At 39.9% G+C, this 26377-nt stretch overlaps 1 protein-coding gene, 1 long non-coding RNA gene and 1 pseudogene across 3 annotated transcripts; 2 read left to right on the forward strand and 1 right to left on the reverse strand.

Annotated features, from left to right (window-relative positions):
* The first annotated feature begins 585 nt into the window (after nt 1-585).
* Nucleotides 586-2028, forward strand: LOC148103983 (uncharacterized). The gene is made up of 2 exons (XM_087839251.1): nt 586-1287; nt 1741-2028. The coding sequence occupies exons 1-2, from the start codon at nt 586-588 to the stop codon at nt 2026-2028; spliced, it is 990 nt and encodes a 329-aa protein (XP_087695377.1).
* A 200-nt stretch (nt 2029-2228) lies between these two features.
* On the reverse strand, nt 2229-20003 carry LOC102785464 (uncharacterized). 2 transcript variants are annotated; one of them, XR_015717121.1, is made up of 6 exons: nt 19800-20003; nt 17555-17624; nt 4354-4467; nt 4173-4239; nt 3812-3961; nt 2229-2557 (listed from the first exon to the last, which is right to left on the reverse strand). It is a non-coding gene; the product is annotated as an uncharacterized LOC102785464 (long non-coding RNA). The 2 variants fall into 2 exon arrangements; XR_015717122.1 differs by having other exon boundaries at nt 4341-4467.
* A 527-nt stretch (nt 20004-20530) lies between these two features.
* LOC148103984 (uncharacterized) lies at nt 20531-21956 on the forward strand (annotated as a pseudogene).
* Nucleotides 21957-26377: the final 4421 nt, after the last annotated feature.

Consider the following 26377-nt stretch of genomic DNA (forward strand, 5'->3'; position numbering starts at 1 on the left):
TAGCTAAAGGCAGGGCAGAACTTCACTTCCTGCTTAACGACCTGTTTCTACTATAATGTTTATTACGTGAATAAAAACAACAAACTGAATCAAATTAAAGTAAAACGCAGCTGAATGTCACTGTTAAGTCCATTTATTTATTAGCACATTTAAAAACAACAGACTATAGTCTACAATTAAAATGATAATATAACAGTACAATACAGAAAACAAAAGAAGACAGATTTGATTAAAAGAAAAGCAGAGTCTACGGTGTGTGAGAAAAACAACAATGTATTTACAGTCTATAACAGTCACCATTATGTCTGCATTATTACAGTCTCTATATTATTATTGCTGTTGGTGTTATTATTATTACTATTATTATTAATGTCACATAGACGTTTTAATAATATTACATTCATTATTATAATCACAATAGTAATATAGTCATTACTATTACTGTCCTTGCTTGCGTGTGATATGTTGAGGGTTAGGGAATTTGCAGGAAAAAAATCTCATCACGTGATCGACTCTTACTCACTCTCTTCCATTTAGCCAGTGCGCCGCTGTGGAGGAAAGACACTCTACCTCCTCATTCACAGGATGAAGACTCCGAGCTTTTTGTGCATTCTTCTATTTTCATGCAGCGAGGTTTTCGGAAAGTTGATCCAAGCTCCTTTAAGAGATGGAGTTGAGTTTCTGCTGTCAGAGGAGTGCCTGAAGGGACGGGGGAAACTAAATCTGCGTAGGAACGATGACAGCACGCAGCTGATCGCCTCCCTGGAAAACGTCTGGAAACCCGGTCCGCAACATCCAAACCGCGTGAATCAAAGAGGGCTCTCTCTCATCCTGGACAACGCAAATCTGAACGACGAAGGGCTGTACGAGTTTACATGCAACGGCAAAGACTTGGAAGCGATCAAGCTGGAAGTATTTGTCCCCTCTGAAGTTGATGTAACCGAGGGCGAGGATGCCACACTCCCTTGCCGCTCCGTCACCGCGGGCCAGTCGGTGAAATCTGCGCGCTGGAGGACAAATGGAAACGCGGTGCTTCAGCTGGATGCTAAAACGGGGGGAATCACATACGGGGGAGACGTTGACACAAGCCGGGTGTCGATACCATCAGAGTGGGACCGACAAGCAGACCTGTCCCTCACCATAAAGGGAGTCCAGCAACAAGATGAAGGAGTTTATTACTGTGACATAGACAAGACAGAGAGACACCGATCTGCTGTCCGCCTGCGAGTCCACCCTCAAGTCCCCACAGCAGCCGGTAGCACACCTCTGCCTACAACCACACCGACGGTAAGTACACCGACCACATTTAAATAGCTGCACACTGAACAGCAAACTTTGATGGCTCGTTATTGGCGCGTTTGGCGCATCTGAATCTGGCGCCACTCAGCCAGATTCAGATGCGCCAAAAACTCAGCCAGATCTGCAGTCAGTGTTTCAGAGCAGTGGGTCAGTGTTTGAGTGGAGGACAGTGAGGTGATGTCACAGCACCAGGCTTTCCACCAACACCTGAATTTGATGCCTTGCACAGTCAGTTCACTTCACGGCTGAAGCTCATTGTCTGTTAGTGTTTGTGTGCATTTTTAATGATGACACGTTTCCCTGGAAGCAGAGACTGATAGATAACATAACTGCACAGAAACATTTATTGTGTTTTTGGTTTGTTTAAATTTACGCTGGCTGAAACCTTCGCACAAACCACACTCACTAACATGCCTGGTTCCTGTTTTCTTGTCCTCACAGCCATCAGAGTCCTCTGATAGGACATGGACCACAGTGATCACATTCCTTGTAACAGCAGCTGTAACATCTGGGATCGTTGGTCCTCTGGCTTTCCTCTTGGGCCGGAAACGGAGGAGAGAAACAAGAGATGAGGAGACCGGAGCCCAACTAAACGGGTGCCATACCACCAATAATGATCAGTCATCAGGAGATCAGCACGTCTCTACAAATGGCTTTAAAAGGCCACCTGATGCTCCAGAGGAAATTACCCTACTGCCTATTAATAATATTAATAATAATAAAGAATAACAAATGAAATAAACATATTTTTTTAAATAAAGAAACTGGTTCTTTTACTTGGAGATGCTCATCAGTGTCTCTATGTCTTCCTATCGTGTCTAAATTCACCTTCTGTGTTTACATGTATCAAGTTACACAGTATCTGCACACCAGTAACTTCAGTAACTTGGACCGTAAAGAAAAACAAAACAAAACACACAAACACACACTTTTATATTTTATTGATTTATTGGTGTTTTCTTGTTGAGACATGTCCACTTGGTACTGGTGAAGTTTGAAGCCTGGTTATTACTCATCTACCTCTGCAGTTAGATTTAATGGGAAAACATTTTCAAGAATCAAATATGGACAGACCATTTTCTTTCTGTAGTATTTTTTTTCTTGGTAAACTTGTCCTTGCTAAATCTGTAAATCTCATTCATATATAAATAAAAATTCCCAGTAGAAGGAGCACATTATGGCAGGTGGGACTCGTGCTCTCCTCAATTTCCAGAGGAAGTAGAAGCGAGTTTGAGCCCCCTTGGCCAGCGATGTGGTGCTGTGAGACAGGGAGAGGTCCTCACTCAAGATACAAACAGGCAGTAATTTAACAGCTATAAATCAGGAGGAGAAACGATCTCAAACACGAGGTTACAGCCAGCATCTCTGATGGATATAAGAGGTTTTTTTTGCTGACAAACTGATTAAATTGTCTAAACTGTAGAAATTAGGCAACACACACAAGAATGATTCTTTTTTCCTTTGAATGCCTCTGTGGAGAGTTTCCCAGTGTAGCCCAGCAAAGACAAATGTTTTTGGAGGCAAATGGTTCAGGAAACACTGAGGCTGTTACACACTGGGAGAAAGTGTCTGGACCTGATCCAGGCTGTTCATGAATCAAAAGGAAATGAACAGACTCGCTCGTTTTAATCCTCATTTCCTCAACATTCCTTCATGAAAGACAAAATAATGCTCATGTTGTAAAATGACCAACACTTTCATGACAGCGCAACCAAATGCAGGACACAGAGGCAGATAAAGCCAAATTAAAAGGCGAGACATTTATCGGCTTTAAATAAAAAAAAGTGTGAATCTACACAAAGTTCATCAAAATAGTATGAATTCAATTAATCACCTGATAAGGATTTTCAGATACAGCTAAATAATACACCTACTTTATTTCCATAAAACCCTTCCTGTTATATTTATTTTAAAAAAGGGTTTTTAAGGTACTTTTCATTAAGAAGTCAGAAACTATTTTCAGTCAGCATTAAGGACCCCAACACTGATAATCACTTTACAGACTTTTTATTACCATATAAATATACAAAAAAAAAACAGCTTTGTGATTCATTTTTTGACACTGGTGCTTCTTCTGGCCATGACTGTAGTGAACATCAGGCTCTGGCTGTTCGGTCAGGTCCAATAGAGGATATGTTGTGTGAGGGAAGCTCTTCACTGATCTTTCATTTGTAAGAGCAGCTCAGGATCAGCAGCTGTTCTGCTTTGCCTCAGTAAATGCTGTTACTCAAACTATCCAACCAATCAGGGTTTACATCATTACAACTGCAGCAGCAGCAGCAGCAGGTACAAATGACCTCTGAGTGCATACAGACTAAACCTGACATTAACATTTCCTCTAACTGTCAGGGTCCCTGTGCCTACCCGGTCGGCTCAGCATGGCTACATATGTTTTTATTTTCATTTTTGTTCCTGCTCTCTCCCTTCCTCTCTTTCCCTCCTCCATCTGCCTGGGCGGAGCTCTCCTGTGGGCTCCTGCCCTTGACCCACGTACCTGGTTGCAATCACGCACCTGTGGCTCATCACGAGAGTGTTCCAGCTCATAATATTGCAGCTCTGTGTTTCTCGTTGCTGGACCGTTGCCGACCCTCATTCCCTGGACCAACCCCTGTGTTTCCTGAGTGATTGAGTGTACGAGGAGTGGAGTGCGCCATCGTGTTTTCTGTGGAGTGTGAAGAAGAGCGTGAGGAGTGGACGGAGTGCGTGTGGACTTTCAGCGTCTTTCCCATTTGTGTGTGGACCCCTGGAGCCCGGCTTTCCCCTCCCCTTTGTAAATATATCACCTGGTGTGCTGTAATAAAGACTCTTGTGTTTCCTAAACTTAGAGCCTGCGCGTGAGTCTGTTCAGTCCCGTTGTGACATAACACACTCACCTCTTCAACACTGTGTCACTGCACTGTGGAAAAGGAGACCAGCTGCAGAGCAGAGCCACAGTGAACACTGGAAAAAAGGAAAATACATTTTATCTGTTTAATTTAATCACCATTCATTCATATTTACACAGGATTTTAGATGTGACATAATATGAGATAAACACTAACAGTGACGGCTGACCTCAGTAAGTCAGACGGGGGACTTTCAATCATCCAGCTGGTCGCCACGGTGACCAATTTATGGCCCCACGAGCCACAGAAGCACAAAGAGGAGGTCAGATTCAGAGCGAAACTCCTGCAACACACAAACAAACACGTGTGAATCTAAAGTGTTTGATGGTTTGAAAACCAGTGAAAACTCAACTGAAGAATGACAATCAGGATACTGTGAAACTGCAAGAATGAAATATCTAAACCAGCTTAAACCACTGTGATTTTATCGTGGTGGAAGCAAAACGGCAAAAGTAATAGTGAATTCATGACAAAGTTTAAGTGAAGCGAAATGTGAAGCATAGTTTGGATCTTCTTTTGCTCCTGGTTCAATCCAGTTTGGTTGGAGAGTGACAAAACCTGCAGCATCAGAATCTGTGATATGTCGGCTTTTCAGCCCCGTGTCTGTGGCGTCGGGTGAGAAAGCCGACAGCTCACTGATTCTGATGTGTTGGGTCCGCGCTTTGTGTTTACGCCTTTGTGCAGAATCCGTTTACCTGCTCTGGTTTGCTGTTTTAGCTGTTTGGTGATTTGGTGATTGCTGAAATTCGTTTCTGGCAAAATACATTTATATTTAAAAATCGATTCAGGATTTAACGAATCGCGCTATTCAAGCTAAAATCGATTTTTTGGAAAATCAATTATCGAAACCCACCCCCATTTATGAGCACAGCTGTACAGTTATAATGTGCTTAAGAGAAGTCTTGTGTCAGCCCTTGCTTCTTCATATTTTGCTTTAGAGCAGCCAGACTTTGTCATTTTCTAAGTGGTCTTGAGTGATATTAATCATTAAAACACACACACACACACACGTAACACTTTGTTTTCATTTGTGTATCTGAATCTACATGTCAACAATAAGACAATATTAAAATAGCATTTTTGCATGAATAAGGTCATTCCAGAAGAACTATTAGCCAAAAGCTTCCCACTCCACACTGGTTAACCAGCCAAGTGTCAGGCGTTTCTTTAAAAAAACAAAAAAACAAAACACAGGCTTGCTCAGAGCCCAGACATCAGCATTTTTGACTTTTTCAAAAGTGATAAATAGGCACCGTTTTTTTCTTCTTCTAACTTCTAGGACGTTATCGGTGGAAGGAAAAATGAAAGGGAACAGAAAATATTTGTGCAAAGCAAATCCTCACAGAATGAGTGCAGCCAACCATTCATGTCACGTTAAAATATCTGTATTCCTGAATTAATATTTAAATATTTAAACATACTTAAATATCTCCCCTAACCACACTCCCTGCAGGTGGCTGGTGGCGTCGGTGCATCAGGGCTGGATGCTCAGGTATGTACTGGCTCACTCCCGAGGCTGCTTGGCAGGGCCTGGCGCCCGGGCCAAGCTCAAAGTGGAAAAAGAGAGAAGTATAGATCTGACTAATCTAACCCACTGATCACAGATTACGCCTCCCCTGTAACATCTCATCTCTCTGGATGCAAAATAAGCAAAACAACAGATGTTCCAGTTTGGAGAAGAGATATATGATTCTTTCAATCATACATTCCTTTTCTTTAGAAGAACTTATTTCTTTTTTTAAATTTACCAATTTTTTTAAAGTTTATAATTTACAGCTGAAGCCAAAGAGGGAGCTGAGGAGGACATGCCTTGCGTATCTGGTAGATCACAGCCACACACTCAGAAACTGTTCTCACTTTAAAACCCAAAGTTCAGCTTTTTAAAGTTCTTTTACCCACACTTGTGACCGAAACTAGTGCATATAATAATCAAAACTCTATTAACAATATTAAGTTTATACATTTGTAATAACATAGTTCATTCTTGTTATTTCTGCTTGGGTGAAAAATCTGAAAGCAAAGTAGAAAACACTGCACTCAGCAAAAGACTAACAACAACCTGTACTTATATCAACAGCGTTTTATTGCAAATGCTGATTTTTCTTCTTCACACGAACAACATGAACAAACAGACTTTCCCATTTCTCCTTCTTAACGTCTCTAACTGCAAACAGTAACATTAAGTATGGCCCATGACAACACTGCTGTGTGTAACAGTGCGGGCAGAAAAAAGATGAAAACAACACTGTGTCACTTATTTTTTTTGTTTTTTTGTTTTTTTGTTTTAAAGGTTCGGCCATGATGTAAAAGCAAAAGTGAGACTCAAACCTTTGTTACTTGTCTTTGATGACTTGGCAGGTTACGATGTGCTGTCGTTTTTCATTTTTTCAAAGAATAAACCACACAGAGCTCAAAGCAAGCATAAATAACAGTACGGTAATCAATAAGTAAGTAATCAGCAACAGCAGTTACATTTATCCCTGTTTATTTAAAATATCCGATTAATACATCAGAAAAAAATCTGCAACGACAACCTCACATTTAAAAAAACAAAAACAATTGCCACAACTACTATATGTAATGAGCAATATTAGTTCAATAATCACACTTAGAATACAAATATAATTTTTTAAAACGCTTATTACGAATTATCCGTGCATTTACTGAGCACTGAATTATTATTAATATTAATTATGTCTACGCCATCATAATGTCTGTTATCAGCAGCAGAGAGGAACCAACTCATCCAACTGGCACTTAAAGACAAAAAGCAGAGAGGACAAATGTCTGCATCATCATTAGTCTATAATAGCAGACTACACCAGAAACATGAATGACAGCAGCTCATCCAGCTTTTATCCATCACAGTTCACAGATTACCATCTGTGAAACCCCAGATGTGAATGTAAATCCTGAGAAGAAGCGAGTGTTGTGAAAGGCATAAGATCATCAGTCCTTTGGCTGTGTCACTGAAGTAGTTTAAAATGAGTGTTTAAACTGGGCTTTATGAGCATTGTGTTAGCAATTACTGCAGGTGCCTAACACATCTGTCATATAGAAGCACCACAAACATTGCAGTAGATACATTGATTCATGTGCATCTCTTATGGATGATATAAAGTCAGTTTAAGCCGCCAACAATAGTCAATTGCCACAAATATAACATAATAGCTTTACAAAGATATTTGAATTGGCAAAGAAGAACTGGATTCATTACAGTAACACTGAAAAATAAAATAACTTTCAACAAGTAAGTAACTTTTAACGGATGTGCACACAAGGCGATGTTCACCAACATGGTGTTCGAGTGGAAATCCTGCACCGACGCCGGTAACGGGACTGCTGACGGCCGACACTCTGTATCACCTGACCGGTTCTTACATAGAGACTTTTCCTTAAATCTGCGGCAGGCGAAGAAGCAAGATCGGGGGGGATATTTCTGCTACAGCCAAGATGAAGACGGAGAAAAAAAGAGAGGGGGGATCCATTTATCGTTAGGCTGAAGGTCAAGAAGAGAAGCAGGGATCGCCAGCAGCGGTAAGTAGCCCATCATCTCCTTTTCCAGCCGGGTTTCACATTAGAGCAGTGTAACGACCAATTACAAAATAAAATAAAAATGGTGTCCTCTTATGATTGAACTCGAAATAGTATTTTCGGGGTTACAATTACAGTCGCACTTTCAAGACAAACCACTAACACGCATCGTGATTACGTGATGAAGGAGATCACTCTCTTGGACAGTAAACTGATTCCAAAGGACGCTTTCGCCGTCTCGTCCACACGAAGTATTTTGCAGAGCAGCCGTGGCAGATTTTCTGGAAACAGGTGTAATTCGAGTTTCTTCCTCTCAAAATACTATTTTGACTTTAATCTCAAAATCATCAATCGTATATATTTTACTCCTACTACTTCTTATCGCACTGTCTTAGGTATAATAGGATCATTTTATTATACACATCAATCGTCAATATTATATATTTTTATTAATGTGCCCTAGTACTCCCTGGTATAGGATCATTTGATTATATACATGTCGTTTTATAGTCAGCACCGACGCGTGTGTTAATCGCGATCGTGGTTCGTCAGAACTGCGAAGAAATCGGGAAATCGAGCTTGATGCTAATAATGAAATAAAATTGATAAAATTTGCAAATTCGTCCCGTGAAGTTATGTGAAAAATATTTTTAATATTCCCAGGAAAGCTGCGGCTGTGGTGTGTAAAGGCCGTTAGACTGCGGAGGCAAAGCAAGAGAAGAACAGGAGGCCAATTCAGCGCACAATATGTACACTGAGGATGCAGGAAAGGGACTTCATACAAGCTGTGTCACTAAATATTCAATGAATGTCTGAGTAATGAATAATTACTTCAGTAATTTATGATAAATATTATTCAGTCTACCTACAGTCCTTCTGTTAACACTATTATGTAGTCCCGCAGTGCTCCATCATGGAGCCTCCGTCCAATTATTATTATTTTTTATCTGGGACACATTTGAGTTAATGTAATTATCCAAAATTTCAAAGATCACAGTGAGCATTAATATCGCTGAATTCATGTTTTAAGTACAAGTTATGTTCGTGTTGCAGCTTCTTGTTTGAGGCCTGCGTGTGGCCCACGGGAGAAACCTCGGCCTCCTTTCCTCTCTGCAGAAAATCCAATCACTGATGCAGCTCGAAATAAGTTCATGTAATACAAAATTCTACCCATATGCATGTATTGCTAGTCAGCACTGTACTTCAGTTTAAAGTTCAGGTATATGTAATTTACTTCTACTTCCTATGTTGATGCAAGTATCTGTATTTTCTACTTCTGACATTTTCAAAGCAGGCTCCTTACTTTAGGTTTAACACATTTGACGGGAAGTTATTATTTCATGCCACTGCGCGTATTCAACCACTCGTATAGTACATAATATATAATTTTATTTCAATAAAAAAAACCTATGAATGTGCAGATTGCAGTTGTTGTTTCCAGACAAACTGCTCCTATACTGTAAATCAGAGGTCCCCAACCTTTTTTGAGCCACGGACCAGTTTAATATTGTCACTGAGCGGCCTTTAAGGTGTCGCAGATAAATACAACAAAATAAAATAACACGACCAAGACAAAAACGGTGGTTTTTGTCTTCATTCATTCATACATACATACAAACAATACAGGAATTCACTGTGTAATTCTGTAACTTTATTAGCAGCGTCACATCCTCCTCTCTGCCCCTTAATGCTCTCTGGTCGCTATGATAACGCGTAAATATTTCTTTCAAAAAACGCACAACCACAACGCAGGAAAAGACAGAGTTAACGATAAAAACCAAAACCATAAGAGTATGCAAACGGCTACCAAACAGCCATCATAATTCGTCATACAATGAGAACAGGACAAATCAACAATTGACAATGACTAATTAATATTAAAATCTGTAACATAATGTTTGGAGTTTTACTATTTTTACCATTTCTTCTTGGAGCAACTGTAATCCACATTATTTTCTTAGGGATTAATAAAGTATTCTGATTGTTTCAGGATGACCTGCCATTATCCAATGACACATCTGCTTTCCTCGTTTCTCCTCCTCTTCTTTTCTCTTTTTTCTAAACTGAGCACCTGATGACTTTGAACTTTCCTTGTCCATCTTGGTTTTAATTTTGCACTCCAGTATGAACACCCATCCCCCAACCCGATGATCACTACAACATAACCTAACAGACCTACACCTTAGTTGACAGATTCACTTTGTCTAATGTTTATTTCTGTGATTTCGCACAACCCAGGATTCAAATCATGAATACATAATGGGCTTGGATTTACATCATTATAAATGAAATGTGCTCTATTTGGAGGCAGCAGGGCCTCTCCCCTTTCGACGGGTTGTGTGAGACTTTAAATCATCAAACTGTAAAATAAAATTTTAAATTGTTATTAATCCCTTTACCCCGAGTCCTAAAGTGTATATTTATTTTCTTACTCTTCTTATATATATTTTAGCGGAGATGACAATAAAGTTTACTTTGACTTCAGCAGCGAGCAGGTGCACCGAGGGCTCTCGCGCTCACCTTTTGCGTATAGAATTTCAAAAAAAACCAAAAAACAAAACAAACAAACATCGGTGTAAATTATAAGTAAATTATAAGTCTGTATCATAATGTCTGGTGTTTTTGTGTTTGTTTTTATTTTTATTTTTTTATTTATTTATTTTTTCTATCGAAACACTTTCCATCACTTTGCTATTAAAACCTTTACGAGATTGATGAAAGCATGGGCTCTTTTTTTTTCTTCTTTTTTTACTTCCTTAAGGAAGTAATCGGTGGTAAGAAAAGAGAAAAAAAGGAAACAAATGGACTCTGAAAAGATCTACTTCCCAAAAAACTGTCTAGGAAAACTCTGAGTGAAAGCCAAAACTTTGACATACAAACATGCTCATTAAGTGGATTGTTGGTGGTAGGACCAATTTACCTTATACACCAGCACTAACTTAGACTTTGAGCCCCTGTTAGTGACCAAATTAACATCTGAGCGCTCAGACTCACTGCAACAATGTTACACTCAAATCTCAACCACCGAGCAGCAGGAAAAATAAATAATGGCTTATATGTATATATAAATAAACATGTAATACTTATTGTTGCAAGACAAAAAGCATCAAGGTTGGTGAACAATGTGCCAAATTTCTTCATTTTCTATCAAAATGCTATAGTGTAAACTTGCCTTGCAGTCAGACTTTTTTCCAACATTATTTTTATCCAATATCAGATTTTTATGCAGTCGTCATAGTGCATGCAGCGCACTACTGTGATGAGCAACATGACTCTGCAATAAACCCTTACAGTAACCTAAAAACAAGATACAGAGATAAGATTACAGACAGACTAAGGAAGGATACACAGCAGAGTATGAAGAAGAAGAAACAGTAGTTGTCCTCTAGTGTGTCACTCTCACATAATCTAATGTTTTTAAAGATTTTTAACCTGAAATTCCTGAATGATTCAGTTCAGTACTAAGGATGGCATATGCTAGGTTTGTTAGCCTATTAGCCTTACAACAGGCAAAGCAAATCATACTTGTATAGCAATAACACAATGTTACCTGAAGTGCAGGTGTTGCTCTCCAAACTGCACCGTGTACACAAGGCTGCACATTAACTGGGTATTAAAGCATGCCATGCCCAGGCCGAGGAGGGTGATGACCACCAGCAGCAGCAGGACCCTCAGAAGCCCAGGTCCTCCACAAACACCTGCCTTTTAACTCCTCAGTTAATAATCAAACTGCTCCGAGAAAATCAGCACCACCAGGGAGACGCAGGGCACCGAACTCAAACACAAACAGAGCCATCAGTAAAAATACTGGTGACTGCTCGCCTGCTGGGGGGACAACAATACCTCATCAGCCATAACCAGACCTGGGAACATTAGTTGGAGCATTAAAGGTTTTGGTTTATTAAGGCTTTGTCATTTAACTGACAGCACATTCACCAGGGAAACCATTTTAACTTCTCTCTGAGAATTCAGATTAATCTCTCACTTTTAAACTTTTATACAGAATGTATTTACAAATTTTATGAACATACATTTTTGGAGTTATGACTGTCTCTGTAAAAACTGTTTTGACTTCATAATTTTAATTAAAATATAGATTAAAACTAGATCATATTCACACCCTGTAAAACATCTGGTACAGCGAGTGTCTTTTAGATTTGATCAACTTCCTGTACAAGATGGTTTGCATGATAACTAGTGCACGTGTTGCAGAACTACAGCATCTCTGAAGTGTTATATATGACACTTTAAGAGAAAAATCAGGGGAAAACCAAGAGTTCACACTAACCCGCTTCTCAACCCTGCATTTGTCACTCACTCACTGTGACTAATCAAATATCCCCTCTCGAGTACCCGTCCTTTACGATACTAAGAAGAGGCTCATCCTCGGTTGATCCTCAGGATAAATAAAGTATTATAAATCAATCAGTCCTGAAGTTGATGTCAGGCTGCTGTTAAGAAACTCTCATCAGTTTATGAGGCAGACACACTCACACTCCTTGTCTTCGAGGCAGGCTGTTATTTGAACCTTAACATATTTGAGACTGTTTCGATTACAGGGATGTGGTTACATGGTGACAAAGTGAATGCTGTCACTGACTGTGATGACAACACTTCCATCTGTGTACATTTCACCCTTAGATGAATAGTCAGAGTGCACAGATCATTGAACTTCTGCAGCACTCCTCACTTATCTTCCTCCCTTATCAGCACCAGTGCAGTTGTTTTGCTTTTGTATTTTTTGCATCCTTTACTGATCTCTGTCATTGTTTCCGACTGAAGCAGGTGTTAAAGTACTTTCAGTATGAAAGCAAACACAGACTGAAAGAAAGAAGAAAGTAGGAAATCGCACATCGAGACCTCAGAGGTGGTTTCAGGTTTTGTTGAGCCAGTTAATGCAAAGAAGGGACACACATTTAAGAACTGAATCTCTTTAACAGTTTAATTTCTCTTTGTAACACTGTTGTTCTGGGGGATGGTATCGCCTTCATGGCCATATGATAAGGATATTTGTGCATTACATGTGGGCAGCGCCATAGAGGTGGGAATCACCATACATCCCACGATACGATATTATCACAATACTTAACGCACGATACGATATTATTGCAATTTTTAAAAATATTTTGCGATATTCAGATTCTGTACATAAAGGTAAACTTTATCAATATTCATTTTATCTAATAACAAAGTCTCACACTCAGTCTTTCTCTCATTTCAGTTTTATTGTTGACAAACTTGAACGGTTTGTATTACAGTCTAGTCCAACTTAACTGAATGCAACCATCTGGTACAATTATAGCTATTCTGAACTATGCAATTTATGAAAACTATGCAGCCCATTCAGCAACTGAAGAATTTGAAAGTAAATTAAAACAAAATATAATTTTAGATTAAATAAAAAAGTTTTAAACTTAATTAAAATAAAACATGTCTTAAATTAAAATAAGTAAACTGTCATGTTTATTGCTGCCATAAAAAAGTTAAACACATTTGGACAGTGAAGGAATGTCAGGATTCTTGCTCAGAAAAAGGATCAACATGCTCTGAAGTCAGAGTCCACAAAACCTTTTTTGTAACAAAATATCGATTTCTGCTGTCCCTGTATCGATACATTATTAGCAAATAAAATATCACGATACTACACAGTATCGATTTTTTCCCCCAACCCTACAGCGCCACTGTGTGGCTGCAGACACCGTCAGATTCAGCTGAGTCGGATTTAACGCACTGAGAGATCAAAGTGGGCTCGATCTATTGTTAAAGACAGAGCTTTCCTGCACATTTACATGACCCTATTAAGCTTTTTGTTTAACAGAAATAAAAGGTAAACACAGAGATTTCAGTCAAATAAAGCAGCACTCACTCCCTGCCTTTACTGTAAACTACCCCAGCATATTTACATAATCATATCACAGCGATTCATGTAAATTCTCTGGTAGTGAACAGCTGATTAACATGAAGCTCCATCTATATATGCAGAACAACACATTCAGGAGAACGTGAAGAGCAGACTGCAGTTATTTTGGGGGTTTTGGGGTTTTTTTAAAACAAATTATTACTAAGCATAAACCCCAAGCAAGCGTCATTTGACTCCACATGTTATCTTTCAAAGGAAGTCAGAAGAAATTCACAGGGACTCTCTCACTTTAGTGCTGGACTTTATAGTTTGATTAAGGCTGTGTCATATTACACCACCCAATATAAACTTTATGTGATTAAAAAAGTGTCACATCACAATATTAATGATATAGTGACACTGTGCCACATATTCCTTATCATGCATAACAACACACAAGTACAGACACGTGTTGGGATGAGAGCAGTGTGTCGATTTTGTAGCTAAGAAGATGCTTCTACAATAGTGTGAAAGTGGTTTGGTGACAAGAGGTCAGACCACCAACAAAAACACAATACTTTACACATCTTATATATTTTGCAAAATACTTTGGAGCCAACAGACTTGTTTTCACTGCCTGAGGCAAACACACACCACTGAAAACAGCCAGACTGTGACGACACGTGAGTAAAGAGAAATAAGCAGGCAGTGAATGTGAACCAAGTGTTAACAAATTCAGTTTCACATTTCAAATGAGGAAGTGTGTCATTCATTTGTTTGACATGTCATTCAAAGTTATTTCCTATACTGCTGTAAAAGAAGACGCTTTTTATTCAAATATCCTGACAAACCTTGAAGGCTATAACACCATCCCCTAATTGTAATCACTAAGCCATAGGTGTCAAACTCTGGCCTGCGGGCCAAATTTGGCCCGCAGCCTAATTACATTTGGCCCGCGAAGCCACACAAAATTACTATTAGAGCTGGCCTACTGGTATTATACAGCTACTATATATATTGTTTAGTATTAAGCTTTGCTTGTTCCACATTCAGTTTTTCAGCAAAACGTGTTTGAGTCCATAAGAAAAGATTCATTCTTATATCTGGAGGAATAAATATATTTCAATAAATATTAATGTTAGCCCGCGACTTTGTTCCAGTTTTGAATTTTGGCCCACTGTGTATTTGAGTTTGACACCCCTGCACTAAGCAATCACTCAATAGTGAAAACAGCTAGCCTGCAAGACACACTTCATGATCAATGTTGGATTTTGTATTGCAAATTTCACAGACATAAAGAAAAGGGCAAACATGACAATCTTCAGCCTGCTGGACACCAGAGACACATTTGAGTGGGTATCAGAAGAATCCAGCACACCTGTGTTAATAGACAAAGAGGTAAAAAGTGAAAAGCTTTACTGAAGTCAGTCCATTTGTCTAAAAACAGAAACTGCTGAGCAACCTCAGTATTACTGATAACCTGTTTAGCACACTTCAGTTCGGTAGGAAGTAGGAAGATGTTTATGCTTTATTAGCTTATACAGAAACTGTGACCTACAGTGGAGTAAACTGTGTACTTGCTTGTGTATAATCAGAACCATCAAATTAAGTTTCTGTGTAACCAGGCAGGTTTCAGTCCCTCCCACTGACATAACTTTGACCTGCCAACAAATTTGCATTAAAATGATCAGCATCAGTTTTACAGTCGGGTTCACCTCAAAGAAAGAAATCAATGGTTTCTGAATTTGGGTCCTTCCTGGAAATGCTCAGTTCATCAAGAGATAATGTGGGTGTTTGAATGTGACTGAAAGTGGAAAAAACTGAGGGGCATTAACTGTCATTAACAGTACAACATTTGAGTTCAGTTCAAAGGCATTTTGTTCTGACTGTCACAATAACATCAGTGGGGCCTGGTGACAAAGTCTGACTCACTGCTAGTGCTACATTTTAAAATGATGGTGCTGAGTGGGGCTCAATCTAAGCTCACTGTTGCAGCTACTTCAGAGCTTTGTGTTCCACTTGGTAATAAAGACACAGCACTGCTGAATATATTTAAGATAACACTGATAAGAGTAACAGTGTTGTCAACAGTAAGAGAGTGGGAGCATGAACCACAATCGTCTGTGGTAAATAATGACTAGACTCAGAACTGATCAGTCAAATAAAAATGACTGTAAATAAAGGAGAACTCTCAGGCTGAAATAACAGGAGTGCTGAGTATCATTGCCCTGACACACTCAAGTAATAAAAGTGTGGAATCAAAGGTGACATGAGAAGGACCAACAAACAAGAAACAGAAGACGACGGGTGGAAAACAAGGACCGTGTGATCTGTCAGCCCCACATGACAAACACACTTCTTCAGCATCCATGGCATAGTGTCAAGAAATTATACTGCGAGTGCCGACATGCAGCAATGACAGAAAAACTTTTCTAATGAAAGCCAAGAACATTTCAGATGACACGAGGGACAATGGAACTAGTTTAAATTAAAGAGGTTAAAGCCGACTTATTACCCAGCAGACAGGCTGTGTGTGAGATTCTGTCCTTTAGTGAGGTTAACCTCTGCTGTCTTTCTGCTAGCTGTTTACATTCATTTGCTTCTCTCCCACCTGCTACCCTCACTTACACTACACAACAAATCTGTATGACAACTGGATGACAATGAAGTATTTATTTTGAGGCAGTGCATAAACTACAGGGGAAAACCGCTGACACTGTTGACTCAAAGCTAGGCCGCTCTTTGTGAATATCATACAAGGCAAATTACAAAATACAGCCTGACTGAGTAAGCTTACTTTTTCTACGTGCAGTGACTGCTCACAAAAACCATTAACCAACAGCCTCATTTTAAAGACATGAGTCATGATTTGAGTGTGCTTTATGGGCCTGAATATCTGATCAATGCATCAGACAAGATAAATATCAGGCCGTCTGACAGCTGAAAAGCTCAGTGGACTCATTCAGTGGCTCAATGACACTAAACCAAAGTTAATCTACTGTTGAATGACTTCAAACACTCAAAGCTACTTCAGTTACACAAATTAGCGTGTGAATGACTCCCTGTGTAAACACCATCAACACTGATAAAAGAACAGCTAACAAGCTAACAAGTCACAAAACTTGTGACTTGTTAGCTTTGAGCTTCACAAAACAAAGTAACTTCTGCAGCAGCCAGTTTGAGCCAAGCTTTAACTGTCAGACAGATGACCTCACATTTGACTCTCGAATAGTTTGCAATACAGAGCAGTTCATGAATCAGTCAATGACTGCAAGTAGTTTTGTAGTTTGTAGGTGTTTGTGCTGATATGGTGTTTGGTTTTCCTCAAATGGTCCCCTGCATCACGACCATACATCTCCACACCTGTCCAACAGACATTGTTGCACAAGTCTTGTGGTTTGTTCAGATGTAACTTTGCTAATCTAATAAATCAAGATTTCAAAACACAAAAACATATTAAATGTTTAAACTGAGAAAAATAACCATTTTAAGAAAAATAATAGCCCCTCCCTTTATATGTGAAATGTAAAACGAACATTAAGGGCAGACAGCAGTTATTGGGTTTCAGAGAAAAACACAGATTTTGCACTTGTACTAAGTACTGTGAAGACAACAGACTTGTTTTCACTGCCTGAGGCAAACACACCGCTGAGAGCAACCAGAATGTGACGGCGCGTGAGCAAAGAGAAACAAGCAGGCAGTGAATGTGAACCAAGTGCCAACAAATGCACACTTCAAACAAAGAAGTGTGTTATTCATTTGTTTGACTATTTATTCAGTATTTTTTTCCTATATTGTTTTAAATAATATCACAAATTTATTGAAATATTCTGATAAAACCTTAAGGCTATAACGCCCTCCGCTAAATCTAAATCACTGAGAAATCAATCAGTAGCCAAAAAGACGAAGCCTGCTTGACACCCTTTATGATTGATGATGGATTTTGTATTACAAATTTCCCTGACACAGTTCATCAAAAGAGAGACAGATTTCTTACCAGATGTTGATCGCCAGCCTGCTGGACACCAGGAACACTCTTAAGTCAGTATCAGAAGAATCCAGTGTACCTGCATTAATGAACGAAGAGGTCAAATGTGAAAAGCTTTCCTAAATACTGCAACTAAAGTCATCTGTCTAAAACAGAAACTGCTGAGTAATCTCAGTGTTGGTCATAACTGTGAAGTGTGCCGAGCAACTTAAGTGTTTGCAGGATTTGGATAAGTGGGAAGGTGTGAATGCTTTATTAGGTTAGATGGAAATTCCCACACACTCTTACATAATCTGATTTTCTCTGAGTTTAGAATTGAAACATTTAATCACTCAGTCAGTAATGAGCAAATATTCCTCTTTTCTTGGCTGACAGTTTTGCCATCACATTAGCAGATAATCCTTTCACTCTTGTCAGTGTAGTCGTATTGCAATGCCTTGCATCTCTCACCACCTCAGTCTCTGGGTTACTGCCCAATCTGAGCTGTTCCTCTGATATGCTCATTTCTAGTCCTGGGAATAACAAAGTTAAGTGACTCTGCCTCCTATCTTTCTGTTATTGGCACCATGTCATCTCACTATTGTGCAAAATCTTTGTCAATTAAAAACAGAACATCAATCAAGGAAATAATCTGCACATTAATCTGTGAAAAAAACCTGGCAGCTGCACCTCAAGTAATCCTAAAAAGCCACCAGAAGGTTCTCAGTTATAGCCGAGATACACCCTCCAGTGGCCGTGTGCGTTTGTGCTACCACAGCATGTTTATTCAGTGACTAATCCGAGAGGATTACAATATAGTTGTGTGGGATAAGGCTCAATGACTTGGAAACTACTGTAAAATGTTTACAGTAGTTTACAAGAAAGAGCAGAAATCATTAGATCTGTGCATGGCTGCTGGCATTACAGCAGTTTTACAGTCAGGATCACCCCAGTTAGGTCTCTGAATCTGGGACTTTGCTGGTAAGAGTTACGCGATAATATGAGTGCTTAAATGTAACTGAAACTGGTCTCTCCCACTCTTTACACTCACTTGCACTGCATTCACAGCAAACCTGTCAGACAACTGACATGCTCGCCCTCTGACAGCTGAATCTCAATGGACTCATTCAGAGGCTTAATGACACTAAACTAACGCTAATCTACTATTGAATGACTAACCACTCAAAGCTACTTCAGTTACATTGTGCGAGTAATTTCCTGTTTAAACACCATCAACACTGATAAAAGACGACTCTCTCTCACACACACACACACACACTGCATTCAGTGAAGCAAACAAGTCATTCAGCTTCAGGGACCCGTGAAGCCTCAAACCTCGAGCAGTCACTCGAGACTTCTATGCTGGGGCAAGAATTAATGTGATGTTATCTCTGAGTACTAAAATGTTTGTTTCACATTGAGTTTCACAAGTAAACCCACTGACGCATCATCATATTCCCCTTCACCTGTTACTTTTCACTTGTACAGATTTGTTCTCGCACTTTGATCATTAAGCACCATGGCAATCCTTAACTCTACCAAAAAACACATACTTTCAGTACTGTATTTGATTTTATCATAAAATTCTTTATCAACACATAGCAGTTGTGAAAACAAAGTCATTGTCGTTCTGCAGCAGCCAGTTTGAACCAACATTTAGTTGTCAGGTGGCCTCACATTTGACTCTAGAATAGAGGGGGGAAAAGCCCAGCTCAGCAAATTCACCACACTTCCCTAGATGGAAATGTGGTGAATTGAGAACGGCTCTGCAAATTCAGTGAGATAACATCTTCATTAAAAAAAAACTCGTGCGATGGGATGTTACTCAAGTTCAAACGTCTGTGAAGGCAGACAAGCGAATACCTTTTAGGCAGTGTGGTGTATGCTCTTCCGCTGCCACACCCTGCCTTGTCTTGTGTCTCTAGACTCATTGGTACAATGTTGTACAAACACCATTTGTGTATTTTCATGGTCAAAACAAACGTAACTTGAATTCTGGTCGCACACAGGAGAGAAACCCCAAAAGGAAAAAGCCATATTTGTACTCGTCGACGTAGTCTGCGCAGGCTACACCAACTTAGCATGCTATAAGGCCAACATGCTAAGCCTAGTCCTTCCTTTGGTCAATTTAATGCACTTTCCCCGTTTTGCATTAGCTGAATCTTGTCTGAGCAGTTACAATAACCCGGGGGACGTGTCAACAACTTCACACTTGCTGGATATCCATGAGAAACCGTGAACGTTGTAGCTAGCGTCAGGGAAGCTAACGAGTTACCTGAACGGCTGGAGTCCTCCTAAATCCAGAGTGAAGAAAAAGATCCTTACTAACTTTCCCATGCCTTTAACTAACTTACTTTACAGACCCATTATATAAATAATTTTTCTATTTGTATTTATCTTTTATTCAGCTTCCTCCGTTACCCTTTATCTTAGTGAGTTGTAAGACGAGAAAGAAAAGAAAGCAAGTGTGTAGTGACGCTCTACCCACAGTCGGCACAGCCGTGAGGTTGTAAACAGACTCAGACGCTAACCAATCAGGATGAGCCTTGCGGGCACATAAGACCAATAAGGTGGCAGAAGGGGCCGTTGATGGGACGAAACGCTAACCACCGTTATAAAGCGGAGAGCAGGGCATGGTTGAGACGTCTGCTCAGGGTAAGTATCGACCCGGATGATCAATGAGATACGGTCGGTATTTATAAGAAAAGTGACAGCCCCTTTACATTAGTTCGGCAACTAAAGAACGACAAAAGGAGGGAAGAGGACGTGTGGGGAAGCTGTCTGCTCGCCGCTGGATTTTTCTTTTCTTTTTTATATTTCATTCTTCTTGCTACTGGCCAGGGTTGCTTTATATTATGTTTCTATGGCAAATACGTGATAATTAAGTTTTATTCTCTACTACCTTGGCCCGCCCTGCTCTACCCCGCTTAGAAGGAGTTTTCTCTTCCGAAAGGACCCTTTACGCGTTGAGCTGGATTTAAGTGCCTTCACTACCATTCGGACAGGATGATACGGTTACCATTTTCTGCAGCTGTTCTTCTAGTTTTTATCAGCCAGGTTTTTGGAGACTTGATCCAGGCGAGTGTAGGGGATGATGTTAAGTTTGTCCTCTCAGATGAGTGCATGGAGGGACACGGGGCACTGAATCTACACCTGAAGGACGGCAGCATTCAGGGCGTGGCGTCTCTTCATGGTGATTGGGAGCCGGGGCGAGCTTACACTGACCGGGTGACTGTAAGCAGCGATTTTTTTAATACTGACAAGTGTAGATTTAAATGACCAGGGCATGTATGACTTTACATGCAAGAAGAAAGGGAAGGTAGAGCTCACTGATCTGCAAGTATTCCTGCCCTCTGAAGTTGTTGTAGATGAGGGTGAGGATGCTGCACTGCCGTGCCGCTCCATCACAGCAGGTCAGAGGGTGAAGACTGCGCAGTGGAGGCGAGACGGAGAAGTGGTGCTGGAGCTGAATCCTCCCCAGGTTACTTATGGGAATGGCTTTGAAAGCCGGGTATCAATACCATCAGACTGGTTCCAAAGGGCAGACCTGTCCCTCAGCATAAAGCGAGTTCAGCTGAGGGATCAAGGCGTTTATTTCTGTGATGTGGACAAGACGGAGCGACACCGCTCAGCTGTGCGCCTGCGAGTTCGAGAGACTGTCCCTGACTCCCTGACCAGCACGCTAAAGCCTACACTGATGGTGAGTACATTGACTTTACGTGTGTTTTATTTATTTTTACACGTGACTCCAAAGAAAACAGCGTGGTTGGTGTTGTTTGCTCCTCTCCTGCGTCTTTCTGACGCGCATTCGGATTTAATTTCTGCGGGTCACACTTTCACGGTGAAGTGGTTTACAGCAGACATAGAACTACATCTGTCTTTGATTTTCACAGTGCATCCACAACTCCACAACAAGTGCTGGCCCACCTGGTGGTGAAACTGGCCCCTCAGGTGTGGATGCAACCTCAAAATCATATCAGGGAAATTTACAATACTGCTATTTATGCTGATATGTAAAGAGTAAAAAAAAAATAACATAAATGAAAGTGTTGAAAAAGTAAAACAAGATCCCAGCAGCTACATTATAAAACAACAGTACCGTCACCTTGGTAGAGTTTTCCCTGCATACTTATAACATGACTGCTTTACACTTTAGTTTGACAATAAATACAAAAACTTAACCTTGTTGCTGCGCAATATAGTCACAGAATAAAACTGACAGATGTATCAGGGATGTTCGGTCGTGAATCCGCAACAGTAAGTCACAGTTCCATTGAATAGTTTGAAAGTTCCTGCGTCTGAATCTGATCGCATTTCTGCTCTTGTATCCTCTGCAGCCGACACAGACGACTTCAGAATTAAACGGACTGGGAACTCTGGTCGCTGTCTGCATCACAGCTGTGGTGTTTTTGGTTTGCGGCCTTGTGTGTAGATGGCTCCTGAAATCTCACTGCTCCACGTACGTGTCACGTCTGCTAAGATGTTTTGGAAACGGAGATGAACACCATGATGTAGATGGGGTGTCGGAGCCTCTCAGCCATCCTCCTCCTCTGCAAATGAATGGCCACTGTCCATTAAATATGCCCCAGGCAGTCGTCTGAAGACCTTTAGGATCAGAATTTGACAACTTTTAACTTATTAATGCGCTTCAGCTTATTAATGTGTGCAGCTTATAATTATAATTATGATTTATTCTATTTTTTTAAAAAGCGATTAAAGCTTTCGTTTAATTTACTTTTTCTTATTTTTCTAATTCTTATCTTTATTGCTTCAGCTGTGTGTGATTTAAATAAACAGTGTGTTTACACCACTGCCTGAGTGAGGCGATACATGTTCACCTTCAGTGCCTTCAGTCCTCACAGGCTTCCTGTATGTTCACGGTGAAGTCCGGACATTTTCACGGACACTTCGTGGTTCGCCTGCTCCATCACGGAGGCCTCGGCTTAGGTTAAAAGTTCCTCCTCCCGGACAGAAACACGTGGTTTGACAAATAAAAATAAATTCTATGAAGTCTGGTTCACCTTCTTTTCCTATTAGAATCCATTTTATAAACCTCAAACGCATGATTCTACCATTAAACAATACACGTGAATACCTTTTTAGGCCACAGTGCTTCTTGGATTCATTTTAATATTTTTAAACGTATGTTTACATTTATTTTTGTTAAATAAGAAGCAGAAATTAGTCCACTCACCTCTCAGAATCTACTAATGAAACAAACCCTCTCGCTCTCCACAACATTTTCTGAGGCGGATACAAAGAAAACAAATTGTTCGGTAATTTTTACATCAGCATTTATTTATCACTATTTAACACAAATCACTGCATAACTTTTCTCTTTGTATTTTCCGACAGAATTCGGATTAAATGATGTAATGATTGCTTACATCCACTGAAGTGTTCAAGATCAACTTAATGATTCACTGGTTGAAAACTGACAAAACGCGGTATGATCGTTATGTGTGGTATTGTCAACACACAGAAAAGACTACATTGATAACATTATGTCCCATTTCATCACTGACTTGATCGGAAAGTCAGCATGATAATAGTATGTAGAGCTATTTAAATCTGTCTTTTTTCTCTCTTTTTTTTTCTGTCAGTGTCATTCACTAAACGAATTTCGTTAAAGAATGAAATGAATTCTACACATGTGCGATATACACATTAAAAACCTAAAGCCTACACTTCCACTTTGAATGTACCAAAAACGACTTAAAACAGGTTTAAAACGATCAGATGAGCTGTTTGGATTTAGTGGCCTAAAGGGCCTCAGATTGAGCCAAACGATTTGCACAGGCCTGTGTGCAGCGCTGTAGTATTAGGCTCGGCCTCCTGGCTCTGATTATTAATGGTGGCCAATTATTGCTCAAGCACGAGAGTCTAGACCCTATTTTTATGTCAATAAATCAACAGTCAATCGTTTTTTTCGATGGTAAAAACGACAGGTTTATGCGGAATACGTGATTTTTCATAACTGTTGCAGCTCTCTGTTGTATACTAATAAACTGTTGATCAAAATATAATTTCGGTTATTAAATGGAGAGCGATCTTTACGCATTCGGACGTTTTTATCTCACGCCGAATGATACTGCCCCCTTCACTTCAGAATCACGGTGTTATCGGCACATTCTTATTTTTTGACTTTTTGATCGAAATTTTATATTTTTAAATTCATTCAGACATTTACAAATCGCGCAAAGTTCAAATTCTGTTAAATAACAATCAGCAGCTTTTTTTCTTAAGTACTTATAAAATAGTTTATATGGCACCTGCAGTACCTTTGCAGCCCACCAGGTCTCATGAATATAATGTCATAGAACAGTGTAGAATACGAGAACACAACATCAGAATAGAATTGTATCTCCAAAAGTTGATTCTGTTCATCTGGACGTAAGTTTTTGTGGGAGAAACGTTTTGTCACTCATCCAAGTGACTTCTTCAGTCTCAGCTGACTGCAGGTTTCCCCAATCTTATAAACAGTACATTTGCTTAATGACTGCCAGCCCACTGAAGGAACAATAGGCTGGAAGGTCAGTTCCTTAATCTTAAGGAAATAGAATTGTATGTATGTCACAATATAGCGCGGTATATCATAGTGTGATACTGTAACGATGGTAGTGTATGTATGTATGCATGGATGATGCCTGACTCTCGGGCGGAGCTGATTTCATGGCTTTACTAACGGAACTGCTAAGACAGTTCAACATTATTATGTCATCAACTGTAATTTTACCTAAGCTGAAATGTTAGCAGCCGTAAGACAGCGAAAAAAGAAAGATGTTTGGACAGCATGTTCTAGGGCAGGAGTGTCAAACCTATGGCCGGAGGGCCACAATCGGCCCAGCAGAGACTCTAATCTGGCCCACTGGACAACCTTGGAATATGTGATGTTGGACATGAGATTCTGAATTTATAGTGTATTTTCTCTTTTACAGTTTGTATAAAAGAATCCCCCACTGCCATTCATACTACACTAAAACAATTAAGTAATAGATAAACAATAACACTTAAAACATAGAAAATGTACTTTTTTTGTGGGGGATTTTGTTTTTGTTATATAGTCTGATTAAAATAAAAACACTTTTTTTGTGGAATAACGAGAGTTACTTTCTTGTAATTTAATCACTACCATAACCTTTTGTTTTTTATACTAGTGAGCACGTTCTTTCATTACTGCAGCCGTATTTCTACATCATGCAGTAAAACTGCACGAGTCGTACTGTTCACACTGACACAAAGGGGAGTTTTTCTGGTTCTGCACCCTTGAGATCAAAGTGGGCCATACGAGGGCTTTTACCATGAGTTTGACAATTAAGCTAATATGCCATGGTTGATTTTTCTCATCAGATGACTGAACATGATGACGACTTACATGCAAAGGCCTGGTGAAACTTAATAAAACTGAATATCCTCTTTGGTGTGACACTGCAAGGCAAAGCATTCAAACAGCAAAGTGAAAATGTAGAGTAACCTTATGTAGGTTTATCTGAAGCTTTGCCTTGTTTTGGTTTAGCAAGTCTGAATGTCTTTGGGCAGTGCATGGTTCACTGAAACCGTTATGTGGACTAAACATGACTTCAATTAATAATGGATGCCATATTTGCAAGGCCACCTGGGTTGGCTGGAAGACTGTTTATTTAGCCTGGTATAGGGCGAAGGACACTGTCTCAGCTGAACTATGGACACGCACACACACACACTTACACTGATAAGCATTCACTCATCCCCCCTCCCCTTCCAACGCCTTCGATGCTTGTTGCCTCCTGGGGAGCACGAGGCGGGTCTGGGCCCGCGCTGGAGAGTCGACGCAGTGGCAGAATGGCTGCTGTGTTGCCTGGGATTACTCCTCATCCCCTACACAACCCTGTTGCTGGTCACATGCTCTATAATGTTGTACTGTGGACATTTATGTGCTTTCTGTGCAGAGGAGTTTTTTTGTTTCCTGTTCTCATGCTGTCCTCCTGTAGCCCAGCATGAGTAGAGGTCTCTTTTTTTCCTCTTGTACTTTCCTATTGTAGTGTACATTTCAGTGGTTTTTCTGTAATGCAACCGTTCTCTGACTTGACTCCCCATGTAATGTCTGTGTTGTGTGTGTAAGGTCGGGGGTCGGGTTCATTCCACTGCAGGGCAACCTGCCACTCCATGTGGCGATTAAAATTTGAACTTGAACTTGCAGGGCTGTGTGCTATATTCACACTTAAACTAAAACCAGAATGTCAAAACAAAACTACTTCCCTTTAAATATTTTCAAACATGTAACCTACAGCACTTTACCACATTATGTAATGGAAAAAAGCAGTGACACATTTATGTACTGATTTTAGTTGAAGTCAAACACATCACAGCCTGGTTTTAACAGTCTTAGCCTTAATTTGACAGGATATTCTCTTTTCTAACAGGGCACATCCAGGGGAAGGTCTATATGTCACTAAAAAACAGGCCAATAAACAGCCATGGGTGAGAGTGTGACATTGTCATATTTCTTCCTCAGTGAAACTTTTATTGTTCTGTGTGTCTCAAAGCTCTTCAACAGCAGTGGGTACGGGGTAACTGAAAGTTTGTAAATGAGTGTGAGCAAAAAGGTGGGTACGAATGACTGTACACTCAATGTGTACAATCACTGAATGAAAGTACGGCTTACACCTGAAAAAGCTTCCAGTAAGGCTTGATTTGCGGTCTTCCAACAATTTACGGTACAAACAAGAATCTCAAGTGTTTGATTTTCTTTGTAACGTCTCTCTTACCGTCACCCAGATCATTAAAATGCTGAATCATCAAAGATCAGTAACAGCTGAAGGTTTTCCCCCATTGGTGAGAGCAAGTTCTGTATGTTCTGTATGTCATATCCGC

Source organism: Neolamprologus brichardi, chromosome 3, assembly GCF_056152115.1.
Source record: "Neolamprologus brichardi isolate AB-2024 chromosome 3, ASM5615211v1, whole genome shotgun sequence".
Taxonomy (NCBI): Eukaryota; Metazoa; Chordata; class Actinopteri; order Cichliformes; family Cichlidae; genus Neolamprologus; species Neolamprologus brichardi.